The 18193-nt window shown below is 30.5% G+C and overlaps 1 protein-coding gene, 1 long non-coding RNA gene, 2 other non-coding genes and 1 pseudogene across 4 annotated transcripts; 1 reads left to right on the top strand and 4 right to left on the bottom strand.

The window, feature by feature from the left end:
• The first annotated feature begins 2218 nt into the window (after positions 1–2218).
• Positions 2219–3146, top strand: LOC123917817. Its single transcript, XR_006812555.1, has 3 exons — positions 2219–2390; positions 2509–2602; positions 2782–3146. It is a non-coding gene; the product is annotated as an uncharacterized LOC123917817 (long non-coding RNA).
• A 138-nt stretch (positions 3147–3284) lies between these two features.
• On the bottom strand, positions 3285–3462 carry LOC123919130 (annotated as a pseudogene).
• A 2986-nt stretch (positions 3463–6448) lies between these two features.
• Positions 6449–6644, bottom strand: LOC123919176. Its single transcript, XR_006813089.1, has one exon. It is a non-coding gene; the product is annotated as a U2 spliceosomal RNA (small nuclear RNA).
• A 1939-nt stretch (positions 6645–8583) lies between these two features.
• LOC123919209 lies at positions 8584–8779 on the bottom strand. The gene has a single exon (XR_006813120.1). It is a non-coding gene; the product is annotated as a U2 spliceosomal RNA (small nuclear RNA).
• Positions 8585–12283, bottom strand: LOC123917815 (beta-amyrin 28-monooxygenase-like). The gene is made up of 4 exons (XM_045969662.1): positions 11314–12283; positions 9949–10404; positions 9614–9801; positions 8585–9345 (listed from the first exon to the last, which is right to left on the bottom strand). Exons 1-4 carry the CDS (start codon positions 11804–11806, stop codon positions 9040–9042), a joined length of 1443 nt encoding a protein of 480 aa, XP_045825618.1. The 5' UTR covers positions 11807–12283; the 3' UTR covers positions 8585–9039.
• Between the last annotated feature and the right edge of the window lie 5910 nt (positions 12284–18193).

Raw genomic sequence — 18193 nt, 5'->3', positions numbered from 1 at the left:
AACCAATATGAGTTAAATGCCCAATTGTAACCACAAAACTCCACTTTATTTGTTACTTCTCCCACGATTTTTCTTTTTATCTAAAAATCCAATTTTTTGTATGTAACCCAAATTCAAATTAAATTATCTCACTTTATATCTACAATATATGAAAAGAAGATACATGAAATCACCAATTTGCCCCTTTTTCATTTTTTGAGACATAATCATCTACAATATATAAAAAAAAAAGATACATATGAAATCACTAATTTGCCCCTATTTCATTTTTTGACACATAATCATTTTCAAGGGTATTTTGTGTCTTTATTAAAAAAATTAGTAGAAAAATGCTAAAAATTTTCTAAGCAGGATTCGAGCCCTTAATCTTTTAGTTACATTTCTTATTATATTTACCACTAAGCCATATGAATTAATTTGTTATATTTTTGGAACCAATATGAGTTAAATGCCCAATTGTAACCACAAAACTCCACTTTATTTGTTACTTCTCCCACGATTTTTCTTTTTATCTAAAAATCCAATTTTTTGTATGTAACCCAAATTCAAATTAAATTATCTCACTTTAATCTACAATATATGAAAAGAAGATACATGAAATCACCAATTTGCCCCTTTTTCATTTTTTGAGACATAATCATTTTCAAGGGTGATTTCATATGTATTTTCTTTTCATATATTGTAAATTTTTGGAACCAATATGAGTTAAATGTCCAATTGCAACCACAAAACTCCACTTTATTTATTACTTCTCCCACGATTTTTTTCTTTTTATCTAAAACTCCAATTTTTTGTATGTAACCCAAATTCAAATTACCTCACTTTATATAAATTCAATTTTTTTATTAAACAAAAATCAATTAACTGGGCATCGATATATCCTATACAATCTACTATATAGGCGGTGTTAATTTTGTTTTAATTACTCAATTTAAAACGTTTCTTTACCTTACAAAAAAATAAAATAAATAACATATAGAAATCCCCATAAAATTAATAATTATGACCGATGAATGAATATCATGACACATCTACAATATATGAAAAGAAGATACTTTTTTTTTTGAAGGAAAAAAGAAGATACATATGAAATCACCAATTTTTCCCTTTTTTCATTTTTTGACACATAATTATTTTCAAGGATATTTTGTGTCATATTTGAAAGTTAATAACTAATTTCAATATTTTAATATTTTTCTTGAGGTGATTACTTCCATTTTAATATTTTAATATTTTGTGTCATCAATACATTGGTCAGATATTTTAGGCTTAATTACACATTTGGTCCCTTACGTTTATTTTAGGTTTCAATTTGGTCCTTTACGTTTAAAAAGTATCAATTTGGTCCCTTACGTTTATTTTAGGTTTCAATTTGGTCCTTTCCGTCAATTTTGTCACTAACACCGTTTGAACAGTACACGTGTCAGTGTGTCCAAGTGCCACGTGTCAGTCCACATGTGCAAATTGACTGCCACATGTGACAAAATTGACGGAAAGGACTAACTTGAAACCTAAAATAAACGTACGGGACCAAATTGATACTTTTTAAACGTAAGGGACCAAATTGAAACCTAAAATAAACGTAAGGGACCAAATGTGTAGTTAAGCCGATATTTTAATAACTAAATTTCAATATTTTAATATTTTCTTGAGGTGGTTTCCTGATTTGTAATAATTTATGTTGGACCTAAATTTATACTCAGATATAAATGGGAGAACCTATTGTTTTTCTGATTTCTACGATATTTATATTTTTTATATATATTAATAAAGTTGTCCATTCTTCATAATTTCTACATGGCATATATTTATACTCATATATTAATACAAGGATCTAATTTTTTGTGGGATTTATGCGAGACCTATGTTTTTACTCTTATTAATGAAGTTGTCAGTTTTTTACTATTTTTTGTGAGACCTATATTTATACTCATATATTAATACGAAAATCTACTATTTTTCGTGATTCTCAAAGAACTTGTGTTTTTACTAATATATTATGTTGTCTATTTTTTTTAATAATTTTACGGGCTATATTTCATATTAATACGGGAACCTCTTTTTTTTTGTTATATTTACGGGCCTTATATTTTTGCTCCTATATTAATAAAAAAAAATTATAATTATACGAGTTATACTCATATATTTATACGGAGACATAATATTTTGTGTGAATTGTGCGTGACCTATATTTATACGGAGACAATCTAATCTACTTTATGTTTGATCCATTATGTTTGAGTGGTCAAGACATGACCGAATCAAAATGTCGAACATCTACAGTGCCGTTTTTGGGACCGAAATTTGGCCAGCTGAGGAATATGGAAGAACAATGTACACAATTCGCCAAAGAGTTGGCCCGTTACTCATGAGAGTGCAGAAGATTTATGGTTAGTTTATTCATTGTGCATGCACTTTTGCAATGTTTGCCTCAAGTGCTACTAGTATTGTCACTTGTGAACTTAGCTCATGGATCTGCGAAACCATGGTTTCCTGTTTTTTTTGCAGGACAGATAAAAACAAGTGGCGAGTTAACTGAAAATGAGATCATCATAACTGAGAGAACACTGATTTAGTTAGTAACAGAGTCAGATAAATTCAAGTAAGTTTCATCATTTTGCAATTAAAAATGCAAAAAGGATAGGTGACTTTATTTTTGTAAGACAAAATAGACATGGCATAAACAAAACGTTTTCATATCAAATTATATCTGCATTTTGTATCTTGGAATATTAATTTCTAATCCTGAATTCTTTACTTCTACTTGATTGAATCCTGAAGAAGCACCGAATTCTGATCTTGAAGACTGCAAGGTGATAAAACTATTACTCTACAAGTTAAATACGCTGCCTAACGTTGTTGCTTTAACAGAGAATCAGAACTGGTCTCGACCTTACTAACGTAAGAGCATTCGTGGAATTCGATGAGTCATTGATTCATTTATCAACGAGAATGCCATCAAATCAATTTTTGGAATATTTAATAAGAATGCTCTCTACTTTATGAATATTGCTTGAATCAGGGAGTTTGTGCTTGTTAATGTTATTTATTTGGACATGATCTGAGTGTGTTGGATTTTAGGACTTGACCCTTGATCTTATTTTTCGTTGTTTAAGAATAAGTGTATATGATGCTTATTTATGTGTAGTGACACGATATTATAATTTCTTATTTTTTTTGTTTTATAAGAAAACATTTACAAAGGGATTGCATTTTACTCAATAACTCCCCTCAATGGAACTAGCATTAGTTAGATGGGTTTATTTAATTTTGAACTTGAATTGGTGGGGTGTGCCAGGCAATTGCAATAGTGCAACGCAAAAGTGACACTTGAGAGACCCAATACCAAGCCATTGTGATGGAATCTCCCCCTTAAAAAATAAATTTGGTCCACATATCAGATATTAAACTGATAAGAACAGATACTACACTTGATCTTAGCCAAAAGGCCGAGAAAGGTATGGGTTGAAACACATACTCCCTATGCATTTTATATCTGACATCTGCTCTGTTGCTCGTCTGACTCTACGATGTGGGACTTATGTAATGCAATAGTGGCCACTCTTTACACTTTCGTTGCCAACTAGTACAGCCCAAATCCTCTCTACCCAGCATATTTTCTTTCCACAACCAAGTTGTAAACCCTTCTTCATAGTTTCTAAATCACCATTTTGTCTAAACCGTTCCTTTTTGTGGTTAAAGCTTCGTCCGATGTGGTCAGAAGCATCCAAAGAGGAGGGGAGGGGACTGTGAAGGGGAAGAGGAAGAGGAGGAGGAACCATATGAAAAGTATGAGGCAGAGATTGAGCAGCCTTATGGAATCAACTTTGTAAAAAGAAGGGATGGTGGAACCTATATTGATGCTATTGCACATGCTAGATCAACTGATAAGGTTATAGTCTTTACTGTTTGTGATCAAGTACTTGCCACCAGATTTCTTCTCTTCATTTTTTATTTGAGAGAGTTGATTGATGGTTGTTTGGTATAGATTTGTGGTCAGTACATATCATGTTTAAGATAATTATTTGAAGGCCTTTTAAAAGGTCTGTTTCGATTGACTTATTTAAGGTTTATTTACTCATATAAATAATTGGGACACAATCCTGTCGAGTTTATGAAAACAACTTATCGCATGTCCATAAGACATTCTTAATTTAATATGATAGTATGCACTTAATTAAGTAGTTTATCCATTCAGGATCTTACTTTGTCAAGGTTGAGCTTATGATTGTGGATTTTGATATTTGCATTAATATTCCGGTGAAGAATCATCTCTTTGAATAAGTGGTGCACCGTGCACCACTTGATGAACTTGTGCATAATTGAAGCAGTCCTTCATATTTTGAGATTAGTGATATCATATCATGCTTAAAACAGGTAATTAGCTGCCTAATTTATTCAAGGTTGGCTTATGGTTGTAGAATTTGATGTCACAATAAAAATCTGGTGATGAATTAATATATATTTTGAATATGATTGCAGTAATCCAAAATAGTTTATGCATATCTTTTGAATTAATAATGAATTGAATGAAACCAAACTCAAGACTTCTCCACTATCCACATTGCAAATGGGTGATATCCACCTATAGACTTCACAAGTACGAACAAACCTTTATGGTCATGAATACAAATTTCAATACCCAACCAATTGTGTTGAGATGAAAACAATCCATCAAAGTTACACTTATATCTCTCCATCATTGGTTTCAGACATGAGATAGAAGCTTCAATATACGACCATGTATTATGTTACTTCCCTGAGCCTCCGATGTCGGACTCTTGTAAAATCAGACTACTAGTGTTCATGTTATCTCAACTCTCGTGTAGCTAAGGTAGGTTACTTTGGGTATAACAGCGACACAAGACACATGTTTTGACTCATTATCTGATCAATTTAACAAAAACATCAAACACTAATAATGTAAGCAAATTATTAGGCTTTATTCTCAAGAATCAAGACACATAATTTAGTAGTGTAAGCTAAATGCATATCACATAAATAGCTTTGGCTGTAAGTCTTTCCTAAGTGATTAAACATAAAAACATCCAGATTTGACAGTAAGAGAACCACCGTTAATACACCTTCAACAATATTGTGAGTTACCACAGTCCACGATTGTTGCTATCACCGATTGTAACGGCTTCTGCACTCGAACAGGCTTAAGGCATGAATCCAATGGAAGATTAAATGTTCCTAATATCATAGAAACAGTGGGCATGATACTCATCAATCACCACGGTTTGTTTTATTTGAGCCCAAATTTGTTTATTTTCTTCTTTTCTAATAACATAATTTCCTTCAGAAAGATGTCACTAACACTAACTACTGTGTTTTCATGTGAGGTATAACCATTTTCATTCCTCAAACTTGTAGTAGTATCAGATGCAAAACTACATAAGGAAAAGGTAATTGAAAGAGTGCCTAGAAAAAGGAATAAGAGGAAAAGAATTTGAGAGAAAGCTAACTACTATACGATTTTGTATAAATTAAAAATATATTTAACCCTTTAAATACTCCCTTCAATATTGAACTTTTTCTCATTTTAAAGACTAAAGAAAATAGTTTACTAACATGTATTATGGGTCTGTTTGAATTAGCTTATTTTTCAACTTATGCAACCAGCTTATGCAATATAAATTAGGTTTCTTCTACGATAGCTCCGGTCTCTTCTAATTTAACCAAAGGTCTTGAGTTCAATCCTGCTTTAGACATGCGGTTAAAATTTTAAGGAGAGTTTGTCATCCATTTAAATCCCCCTAGCTTCTCGTTTGAGTGAAACTAGTTCTCCTGTCATTCATATGTGCCACACGCATGTATCAGTGTTTCCCTTCATTTTATCATAACTGCACCAATAACTCAATCTCATCACTTCCATTTGCTCTATTTTTATGACATAGGCAAAACTTAAACATTCTTGTAATCATTTATTTGTTAGCATTTTTCTGCATCTCATTTGATTCTCTAGACTATTATAATCTACATTACATAAATTATTAGTTACGACAATGGTTTTGTTTGTCACAATGGACTACATGGAGAAGAAGAAAAATCATCTTTTGTATGTTTATGGATATAATAAGAAAGAAAAAAAAATACCCCATCTTATTAAAGAAGTGAAATTAATTTATTCAGACTCTTCCTAAGTTTCTTCAAAATCAACCCAGCACACTCACTTTGATGCTAAGGTATTTGCTAGCAGTTTCATTCTCCTCCAAAAACTCTATCACTGCAGATTCGGTGAATTTTTTTTGAAGTACAATCAGTTTGGCATGCGCCAAAATGGATTGGATGCAGTAGTTGCAAAAAGATGATCCAAAATCAAGTGAACCACCATTTGGTTGTATATCGATTCAAGATCAACAACTCCAATAGAATAACTATCATTGTCTGTATTCTAGTACAGTAATTAAAGTAGCATCTGAAAAAATATATTTAACTTGTATTGGTGGGGTGCGCCAGGCAATTGCAATAGTGCAACACAAAAGCGACGCTTGAGAGACCCAATAGCAAGCTATTGTGGTGGACTCTCCCCCTCAAAAAATAAATTTAATATCGTGTGAACCATTGGTTCACATATCAGATATTAAACTGATAAGAACAGATACTACACTTGATCTTAGCCAAAAGGCCGAGAAAGGTATGAGTTGCAATACATCATTGCTGTTGGTTTTATATGAGTTATGTGTTCTGTTGTTTCCTAAACTCTCCGATGTGGGACTATTGTGTAGCAGATACAAAATGAAATAACATTCAAAGAAACAGTTTATCATTAGATGAAAACTTCGTGAATAAAGCTTATTATCTACTATGAATCTATTATTAGCTACAATATGTTCTCAAGTATCTCTAACCGAGGAAACTCTTGCCCCAAACACATTCTAGGTCCTCCTCCAAATGGAACATATGAATAAGGTGTTGGACCTTCTATGCTGGGTATTTTTGAGATTGTATATTTCTTCTCCAAACAAAAACTATATATAGATTTACCCTACTAAGTTTACCTTTGCATGTTTTTGCATATACTATAGTTGAAACTTTGATGCACTATGAGAACTCTTTAACTTGTGTTTCGTCCTCTTAAACACTACTTCAGTTTGTTTAGTTCTGCTTCGTCCGTCACTTTGCTTGAACCTTGTGTTTTAATCATGAAATCAATTCTGAAGCAGTTAGTTTTTCATAGTTTCTCTGTTTTGAGTGAAACTGGTTCTCCTGTCATTGATATGTGCCGCGCGTATTTATTTGTTTCCCTTCATTTTTATCATAACTGCATCATTCTCATCACTTCCATTTGCCTACTTGAGAACATCGCTAGCTACCACATTATTAATAACTCTTGTGCTACGAAGGTATGAATTGCAGAAAATAGTAACATTATTAATTTAGCATAATAATTGTGAACTTTGTTGATATATGATGGCACCTCTCCTATGCAGCCAAATTAACTCTATGCAGCAACAAATTTACACCTATTTGTTCCAAATATAAGCTCCAACAATGCTCTTTTGTCCATTAACTATAAATAATCAGTTCACTCCAATATATCAGAAGTTTATCGGTACAATTTATGTATAATGTGGAGATCAGATTAAAATATGTGGACTAAAATGAATGTAACAAAGATTGTTGAGACTAAGATGAAAATAGAGGTTTATTCATAATATTGTAATATGTACTATAGCTTACTGCAACATTTAACACTGCACCATTTTGGATTCATTAAGTCCCATATCGGCTACAATATGACACAACTAAGTGCTTATAATGATCTGACATGCAAGAAAATTTGTTGAGCTGAGTAGCGCCAAATTGTGAGTCTGTGACCCAAGTGGGGGCATCAAGGTGATGGGATAGAGTTATGCTTAACAGGTTGAGTTGGTGGCTGCACAATGCTGGTCTGGCCGCTCCAAGTTGTGAGTTGAGCTATGTGACTTGAGCGAAAGCACGGGTCTTGTGGGTTTTAGACAGGAGGGTACAGGGACGGATCACAAGCCGCTTCACTTCCAATCCACAACACTCAGTGAGCCTAGCCACTGAAACCATCATTTTTGAGAGCATCGGTCAGGGTGCCATGTCACTCACCATTTAGAATTATGAACTTAATGAGTTCTGCAACTACAAGTATCATTTACAGCAGCCATGAACTTAATGAATAGAACAATTGTCAAACACACACCTATGTTGAAATCCACTCTAGAACAGTTTTTGGGTTTGGATATTGTATTAATTTTTTACTTGAGCCAAGATCTTTAATCTATTATTTGTATGTGTGACTGAAAACAGAATCACCAAATATTAAGCTCACACCAATTTCTCCTCATCTCTAATTTTAAGACATAAGCAAAACTTAAACATTCTTGTAATCATTTATTTGTTACCCTTTTTCTGCACTTGATTCTTGAAAAAGGCATGGTAATTCAAAAGAATAAAAATGAAAACCATTCAAGCGAACCACCCTGTAGTTGTATATTGGTTAAACATGAACATCCTCTTTAATTTATAATTAGCATGGCATGCATACTAGTACTGTAACTAAAATAAACCAAGGATATGAAAAATAAAAACAACATTTAACTAGTTTTGGTGGGGTGTGCCAGGCAATTGCAATAGTGCAACGCAAAAGCGACACTTGAGAGGCCCAATAGCAAGCTATTGTGGTGGACTCTCCCCCTCAAAAAATAAATTTAATATCGTGTGAACCATTGGCTCACATATCAGATATTAAACTGATAAGAACAGATACTACACTTGATCTTAGCCAAAAGGCCGAGAAAGGTATGAGTTGAAACACTTGCTCACTGCTCCTTTTATATCTGACATGTACTATGATGCTTCTCTAACTCTTCCGATGTGGGACTATTATGTAGTTTTGGTTTTGGAACTTCAATATTTGGTTATACATTTCTACAGGTAAGTCTACACTTTTTCCTTTATTACTACTTTGAAGCTTCATCGAAGCAGGTACAAAATGCAATTACATTCAAACGTAACAGTTTATTATTAGATGAAAACTTCAAAAATAAACATCTTATCAATGTATTATGATGTGTAATGAGAAGGATGAAGTTGAATTGGAAGTCCTTTTTCAGGCTCTAGCATAGGATCAAACTTGAACTTCTCATCAGGATTAACTAAATTCCACTTGAAACATTTCACAATATTATGCATAAACACAAGTATCTCTAACCGAGCAAATTCTTGTCCCAAACACATTCGAGGTCCTCCTCCAAATGGAACATATGAATAAGGTGTTGGCCCTTCTCCTTCAAATCTTGTAGCATCAAATTTTTCAGGATTTGGAAACAGTGTTGGATCCATGTGTGTTGTGTGAACATTCCAATGCAACTGTCAAAAACACCACACATACATGTACTTATATTACATATCTCATATTTATTCATACTACAGGCTAGTTTAATAATGCATTTGAAATTATAATTACATGTGTCCATGTGTCGAACTAGGCGTGTCCATGTGTCAGACACCGACACTACATCGACACTTATAATTATATTGAATTGTGTCATTCTTTTTAAATTCTTATTGGTGTTGATGTATCAGTGTTCGTGTTGTGTCTGGTGTCTGTGTGTCCGTACTTCATAGATTAGCATACCTTCCATCCACTAGGGATGTTATAATCAGTATAGGTGACATCCTTTATAGCATTTCGGTAAGCGCCACCGACGGGCGGCGACAGCCTCATTACTTCAGATGCAACATTCCATGAGTATTTCATTTTTTGAACATCCTCCCATTGCAATAACTCCCCTTCCTCTTTCCCTTGGCTAATTTCAAGTTGTTCTGTCATAAAAAAACAATATAAGAAAAAAGACAACATGTGTTCCGAACTCAAGTCTGCTGCACAGTGAAACTTTAACTATAGCAATGCAGCAGACTTGAGTTTAGAACACATTAAAATTAATAATGTTCAAAGATTTTATTTCAAACCTTTCAACACTTGTTCATAAACTTCAGGCAAATTTCCAAGATACTTCATGACAGATGATAACACTGATCTAGAAGTATCATGGCCAGCAAAAAGAAGTAATAGTATGTTATCAATAATCTCCATTTCACTCAAAAACCTTCCATTTGTGTCAGATGTAACAAGTAAATGTGATAAAAGGTCTTGTGTGGGTGATGTCTTTTTGTCTTCCAAATCCACTTTCCTTTTCTTCATAATTATTTTAATTTCTTTTCTTATTTCATTTGCAGCTTTCATTGCCTTATGAAACCTTGTTCCAGGAATGTTAATGGAGAAGCCAATGATTCCTTTTATAAATTCTTCAAAATGTGATGAAAATTTGGTTACATGGATAGGATCTTCTATGCTTAAAAATAAGCAACAAGCCAATTCAAATGTGTATAGCTGTATTGTGGGATAGACAACAACTTGATCCTTTCCTGCATAAGTGTAAATTAACAAATATTAACTTTTAATCATTACATCCTATGTTATTTTTCATTTCTTAAGAATCAAAACAAAATAATAAATTCAGTATACTAGTAGCATAGTATTTAATAGTGTTTTTTGTTGAGAATAATTTATAGGTGCAGAGTAAAGAATTTTTGCACATGTATTTCATCAAATTACATCATGATCTTACTTTATTATATTAGTTCCTATTAGGATCGTTATAAAAATCAAAATTGAAATAAATAAAAACTGTTTTAAAACTAAATGAAAAAATGTTTTTTTTTAAAAGTAGTTTATAAAATAAAATAATTGTTATATGTATTTATAAAAAAAATTGTTTTACGGATTTTTTTATGAACTCTATTTTTAAATAATTTTTATTTATTTTATGAACTTTTTTTTTAAAAAAAAAAATAATTCATTTATTAGTCTATTTTAAAATAAAAAATAAAAAATTATTTTTAAGACAACTTTTATTTATTTAAAAATGTCACATAAGCAATTTTTCAGTCATAAAGTTAACGGAACTAAGAAATACAAATGGGGTAAACTTGAGGAGTTAAAATCGATTAATTGAAACTTAGAGGCCAAAATTTGAGCAATTGTAAAACTTATGGGGTTAAAATCAAGTAATTGAAGTTCGAGAAGCCAAAATTAAATTAAAAAATTATAAAAGATAGAGGGCCTAAACTACATTTTAATTTTTAATCCTATAAATTAAGATCCTATTTAGACAAACAGCTTAATTAAACAGCCTAATTAACATGTTGAAGGAGGTTTGGTCAATGGTAATTCCCCCAAGAGAAAGTTGACCATTTTCATAAATTTAATTATCATAAAATGAAAGGAACATCTTCCCCTACACATATGAGCTAATTGGTCACAAAATTTCTTACCTTTCCAATGTGTGTTTATATGATGTTGAGCAATCCTATCCATTTTTGGCAAATAATTTCTGAGTGTTTCTGGATTAAGAAAGCTCATAAGCAACTTTCTAGTTATCTTTGCTTCATCACCAACCTTATTAAGAATAGAAAACCTTAAAAGATTTGTCACTGAGCTAGGCCACCATACTTGAACATTCTTGTTCTCATTACTAAACAAGAACTTGTTCCCTATTGGTCCACAAAACACAACAATATTTTCTCCAAACATTGATGTCTTGAACACCTTTGTGTCATATTTCTTCATTCTTTCTTGTATGAACCTTATTTGCTTTCCCTCAATATTTGCTTTGAAAAATTGATATGTTTCTCCAATAATTGGCCATCCTAATGTTCCCTTAGGAAGGTGAAGATTTCTAAGTTTGATAATTCTTGTGATGAAATGTAAAAAGAGGACAAAGAGTGCTAAAATTGTTGGTAAAACTATGAGATTGATGACCTCCATAAACAATGATGATTGATGATAGAGGGAAGAAATAATGGTGGAAGATGAATGAAAGATATAATTATTATAGGTTGGTTTTTGGAATTGGATTGAAATTGAATATATATTGCAAGGAAGATTTATTATAGGCCTTGAACTTTCAACTACAACCACATATTCTTTTAGTTCTTTGCATGTGGGTTAGATACAAATATGTGAGTATCATATTCAAACTATGCTTCATAAAAAGTAAAAATGAAACAAAGATATTCAAACACAATTTTTAGTACATAATTGATATTTGTATGCTTACAAATTTGACATTTGTGACACACCTAGTTCAAAGTGGTTGTTGATGGCTTATTGAATTTGGCTATTTAATTGGGTATATAAATATTGAATGATTAATTAATCTACTAAGTATCATTATTCATGATTTTGTACATTGTTAAAAAAATAGTCTTATGACCAAATTATAAGTAGATGGTTAATGAAGCTAAGTGGAATAATGAGTCACACAATCTTTATGAATCAATTAACCAAATTCAATATGGAATTGCATTTACTGTGATCACAATTTACAAATTCTTGTATTCACGCAGTCAGCGTATCGGTGATCGTTGGGTTGAGATTAAATAGTGTAAATAAAATATAAAGATATTTTAAATATCTTTTTAACTCTAAAATATCGAGTTGGAAATATAACTTATTTACTCGTGAATGTATGAGATTTGTGACAGCTGACAATCCAAATCCAAATCCGTAATTACTACCTTAACTTCATTAAGTGTTGAATATTTAGATGTACTAATATCATTTCTCATTTTAGTATAGTACAAGTTTCTTTAGTACTTAGACTAAAAATGAATCATAAGGAAGTAATGTAACATCAATAAAGTTGTACATAGCCAAATGGAAGGAAGCAAGAAGCACTAAGGAAAATTGAGATAGAACAGAGAATTCCAGCTTATAGTGGGATACATATAGATAGGCCATGAGTCATGACATTGACAAAGGCACTCATTTCTTTGTTGGACTTGCGTTTGTCTCTAACTAAACCGGGTAATCACATAAGTATATGCTGATTGATTAGCATTCCAACACACTATTTGTGATTTTTTTTTTTTAATAATAATGTACAAGCCACACATTTTATTTATAAAAAAATGTATTTTCAACACAATTTTAGTTTTTTTTAACAAATATTTTTTATTCTGGATTTATGATTTATGAGTTTGTACGAAATTAGAAGGCTTCTATTGTCACGGCCCCACGACAAGCCTGCCTGCCTGCCTCGTCGTGTTAAAGCAACACGCTATCGTTTTGAGTCCTTCTGTTCTGGAACATCATTTTTGTAGGCTGTTTGCATTGCAATATTAATGATACCCAAAAATATCTAGTAAGAAATTATGGGGTCACGACCCAAAATAGAAAAGACTTTGTGGTTATAAGAGCACTAACCTCCGGTTGGTAGAATGATTAATTATTGTACGAAATTAGGGGGGGAAAAAATTCAAGTAGTCTAGTAGTTCGAATCTACAATATATAAAAAAAAGATACATATGAAATCACTAATTTGCTCATATTTCATTTTTTGACACATAATCATTTTTAAGGGTATTTTGTGTCTTTATTAAAAAAATTAGTAGAAAAATGCTAAAAATTTTCTAAGCAGGACGTTACATTTCTTATTATATTTACCACTAAGTCATATGAATTAATTTGTTATATTTTTGGAACCAATATGAGTTAAATGCCCAATTGTAACCACAAAACTCCACTTTATTTGTTACTTCTCCCACGATTTTTCTTTTTATCTAAAAATCCAATTTTTTGTATGTAACCCAAATTCAAATTAAATTATCTCACTTTATATCTACAATATATGAAAAGAAGATACATGAAATCACCAATTTGCCCCTTTTTCATTTTTTGAGACATAATCATCTACAATATATAAAAAAAAAAGATACATATGAAATCACTAATTTGCCCCTATTTCATTTTTTGACACATAATCATTTTCAAGGGTATTTTGTGTCTTTATTAAAAAAATTAGTAGAAAAATGCTAAAAATTTTCTAAGCAGGATTCGAGCCCTTAATCTTTTAGTTACATTTCTTATTATATTTACCACTAAGCCATATGAATTAATTTGTTATATTTTTGGAACCAATATGAGTTAAATGCCCAATTGTAACCACAAAACTCCACTTTATTTGTTACTTCTCCCACGATTTTTCTTTTTATCTAAAAATCCAATTTTTTGTATGTAACCCAAATTCAAATTAAATTATCTCACTTTAATCTACAATATATGAAAAGAAGATACATGAAATCACCAATTTGCCCCTTTTTCATTTTTTGAGACATAATCATTTTCAAGGGTGATTTCATATGTATTTTCTTTTCATATATTGTAAATTTTTGGAACCAATATGAGTTAAATGTCCAATTGCAACCACAAAACTCCACTTTATTTATTACTTCTCCCACGATTTTTTTCTTTTTATCTAAAACTCCAATTTTTTGTATGTAACCCAAATTCAAATTACCTCACTTTATATAAATTCAATTTTTTTATTAAACAAAAATCAATTAACTGGGCATCGATATATCCTATACAATCTACTATATAGGCGGTGTTAATTTTGTTTTAATTACTCAATTTAAAACGTTTCTTTACCTTACAAAAAAATAAAATAAATAACATATAGAAATCCCCATAAAATTAATAATTATGACCGATGAATGAATATCATGACACATCTACAATATATGAAAAGAAGATACTTTTTTTTTTGAAGGAAAAAAGAAGATACATATGAAATCACCAATTTTTCCCTTTTTTCATTTTTTGACACATAATTATTTTCAAGGATATTTTGTGTCATATTTGAAAGTTAATAACTAATTTCAATATTTTAATATTTTTCTTGAGGTGATTACTTCCATTTTAATATTTTAATATTTTGTGTCATCAATACATTGGTCAGATATTTTAGGCTTAATTACACATTTGGTCCCTTACGTTTATTTTAGGTTTCAATTTGGTCCTTTACGTTTAAAAAGTATCAATTTGGTCCCTTACGTTTATTTTAGGTTTCAATTTGGTCCTTTCCGTCAATTTTGTCACTAACACCGTTTGAACAGTACACGTGTCAGTGTGTCCAAGTGCCACGTGTCAGTCCACATGTGCAAATTGACTGCCACATGTGACAAAATTGACGGAAAGGACTAACTTGAAACCTAAAATAAACGTACGGGACCAAATTGATACTTTTTAAACGTAAGGGACCAAATTGAAACCTAAAATAAACGTAAGGGACCAAATGTGTAGTTAAGCCGATATTTTAATAACTAAATTTCAATATTTTAATATTTTCTTGAGGTGGTTTCCTGATTTGTAATAATTTATGTTGGACCTAAATTTATACTCAGATATAAATGGGAGAACCTATTGTTTTTCTGATTTCTACGATATTTATATTTTTTATATATATTAATAAAGTTGTCCATTCTTCATAATTTCTACATGGCATATATTTATACTCATATATTAATACAAGGATCTAATTTTTTGTGGGATTTATGCGAGACCTATGTTTTTACTCTTATTAATGAAGTTGTCAGTTTTTTACTATTTTTTGTGAGACCTATATTTATACTCATATATTAATACGAAAATCTACTATTTTTCGTGATTCTCAAAGAACTTGTGTTTTTACTAATATATTATGTTGTCTATTTTTTTTAATAATTTTACGGGCTATATTTCATATTAATACGGGAACCTCTTTTTTTTGTTATATTTACGGGCCTTATATTTTTGCTCCTATATTAATAAAAAAAAATTATAATTATACGAGTTATACTCATATATTTATACGGAGACATAATATTTTGTGTGAATTGTGCGTGACCTATATTTATCCTCTTATTAATAAAGTTTCCTGATCTTTAATAATTTATGTAGAACCTAACTTTATACTCATATTTAATACGGTGACCTAACTTTATACTCATATTTAATACTTATATTTTCACTAACATATTAATAAGATCGCCTATTTTTTAATAATTTTTATGGGACTATATTCATACTCATATATATATATATATATATATATATATATTACAAAGGACCTAAGAAAATCTCATGTTACCCCTACTTAATAAATTGACACATCATCACTTTCATGGGTATTTTGTGTCATATTTGAAAGTTTGTAAATAATTTCAATATTTTAAAATTTTTCTTGAGGTGGTTAATTCCTTTTTAATATTTTACTCCTTCTGTATATTTTACTATTTTTATAAGTGTTCAGTTAAAATGATAACACTAAATTAAGAAAGTGGATTTTTGCACATTATCTTCCTATTATACCCTCATCTTAATTCACCAATAAATTCCTATTTTTTGCACTTTTCCAAATAAATTTTAGTTTTCAATTTTTTACTATTTTTTTTAGAGCTATATTTATAATCATATATTAATATGAGAACCTAATCTTTTGTGTGATTTCTGGGAACCTATGTGTTTTTTTTTTGGGTACATGGGAACCTATGTGTTTTACTCATATTAATAAGCTTGCCCATCTTTTATAACATTTGCAGGACCTATATTTATTTATTTTTTTTGAAACAAAGACTTTATTATAAAAGAGAAACAAAAACCTCAGACAGGTCTTATATCATTTTGGATAAAGATGGTTATTTGAGGGGGTACATTAGATAAACTTTCATGGGTATTTTGTGTATATATTATAGGGTTATATTTATACTCATATATTAATATGGAAACTTTTTTGTTGGTGTGGTTTCTACAGGACTTATACTTTTAATTATATATTAATTAAGTTGTTTGTAACAAAAATAAAATAAAAATTAAGTTGTCTATTTTTATTTTTTTTACAAATTTACAGGTTATACTCATATTTAATACGGTGACCTAATTATTTTGATGATTGTTGTGAGACCTATATTTTCACATACGATTGCCTATTTTTTAATAATTTTTACGTGACTATATTTATACTCATATATTAATACATTGACATAAGTTTTTTGGTGATTTTTACAAGACCTATGTTTTTACTAATATATTAATAAGGTAGCCTATTTTTTTTTCATAATTTTTACATTATCTATATTTATATTCCTATATTAATATGGAGACCTAAAGTTTTTTGGTGATAATTTTACCATTGTTCTTTTTCTATTTTTTTTACCAAATATTATATCCCTTCTATTTTTCTTTTATATTTTAATCTACTTTCCTTTAAATTTCATCTTACCAAATGAGGAGCGGCAATGCCGCGACTCCCGTGCGGACGCACGGGTGTCATGTTAGTTTTATCTTTAAAGGTGAATAATTAGTGAAGTGTTCTAGGGGACTCAACCCTCAACTCTTGCATATAAATTAAAATGTTATGTTCTTACTAATTGAGCTAAACATGAACATGAAAAATGATGATAATATCGTTTTACAAAACTTTGAGATTACAAGGCTAGGCTTTTACGGTTGAACGAGTACATTAAGTCCGTGGTTGGTATACAACTTAATTAATAACCACATCTTACCTTGAGGAGAGTCGACTCAACACTTCAAGAGACCTAAGACGAGTTTAAAGATGAAATTTTTTTAAGTCGGTAATAATAGTTGTGTTTTAGTAAAATTACTAAGTATTGAATTAAGTATTATATTTCGTGCAATATTTTTTAAAAATTGATAATGAAATTAATTGATTTAATCCTTTTTGAAAATAGTAGAACATACGACATTTTTAATAATAACTTCGTTTTATATTTTCAAAATCTTAAGACGATTGATTGTTTTGGTTGCCTTATCTTTGGATCGACTTAATTGAGAGATTAACCATGAGGATGGAAAGGAAAAGCATAAAAATCCATTATAGAAATCATGGGAATCCCCCAAACAAGTACTAGTACTAATACATGTTAATTCTTCTAAGTATATATTTTCACTCCTTTTTTTTACGAAATAAAGAACCTTTGCCTTGCAATTGTTTACATGCTGGAGAACATGCATCTTGACAAAGTGGAATTTGTGAGAATTTGATTTTCATGCATATTGACATGCATTGTTCTTTACAATCAGATAAGGTCACATTGCCATCTATAATTTCACCATCATCAGCATCTAAATCGGCATCTCCAATTGCTGCTACCACCATGTATAGAAGAATCATCAATATTAATGCAAAGCCTAATAAGGATTTGTTAGCCATTTGTATTAATCAGTGTTCTAGTTGTGTTATAGATGCTACTAAAAATGAAAGGTCTTGAAATGCATGTAATATGGAAATTTATTCGGAATGTGTGTGTGGTGGAGAATCAATGGTTGACTTGTTCCTATGGTGTGGAAGAATAAGAAATTAAATAAATT

This window comes from Trifolium pratense, linkage group LG3 (genome assembly GCF_020283565.1).
Source record: "Trifolium pratense cultivar HEN17-A07 linkage group LG3, ARS_RC_1.1, whole genome shotgun sequence".
In the NCBI taxonomy this organism is placed as follows: domain Eukaryota; kingdom Viridiplantae; phylum Streptophyta; class Magnoliopsida; order Fabales; family Fabaceae; genus Trifolium; species Trifolium pratense.
The sequence above is the reverse complement of the archived record's forward strand: the minus strand, read 5'-3'. Positions and strand labels throughout refer to the sequence as shown.

Excerpts from the sequence above, each read along its gene's own strand:
- LOC123917815 (XM_045969662.1), bottom strand. The coding sequence starts at position 11,806 with ATGGAGGTCATCAATCTCATAGTTTTACCAACAATTTTAGCACTCTTT. Across the intron at positions 10,405-11,313 it reads TATAAACACACATTGGAAAG|GAAAGGATCAAGTTGTTGTC; the intron begins GTAAGAAATTTT and ends ACACTTATGCAG. Across the intron at positions 9,802-9,948 it reads TTATGAACAAGTGTTGAAAG|AACAACTTGAAATTAGCCAA; the intron begins GTTTGAAATAAA and ends TTTTTATGACAG.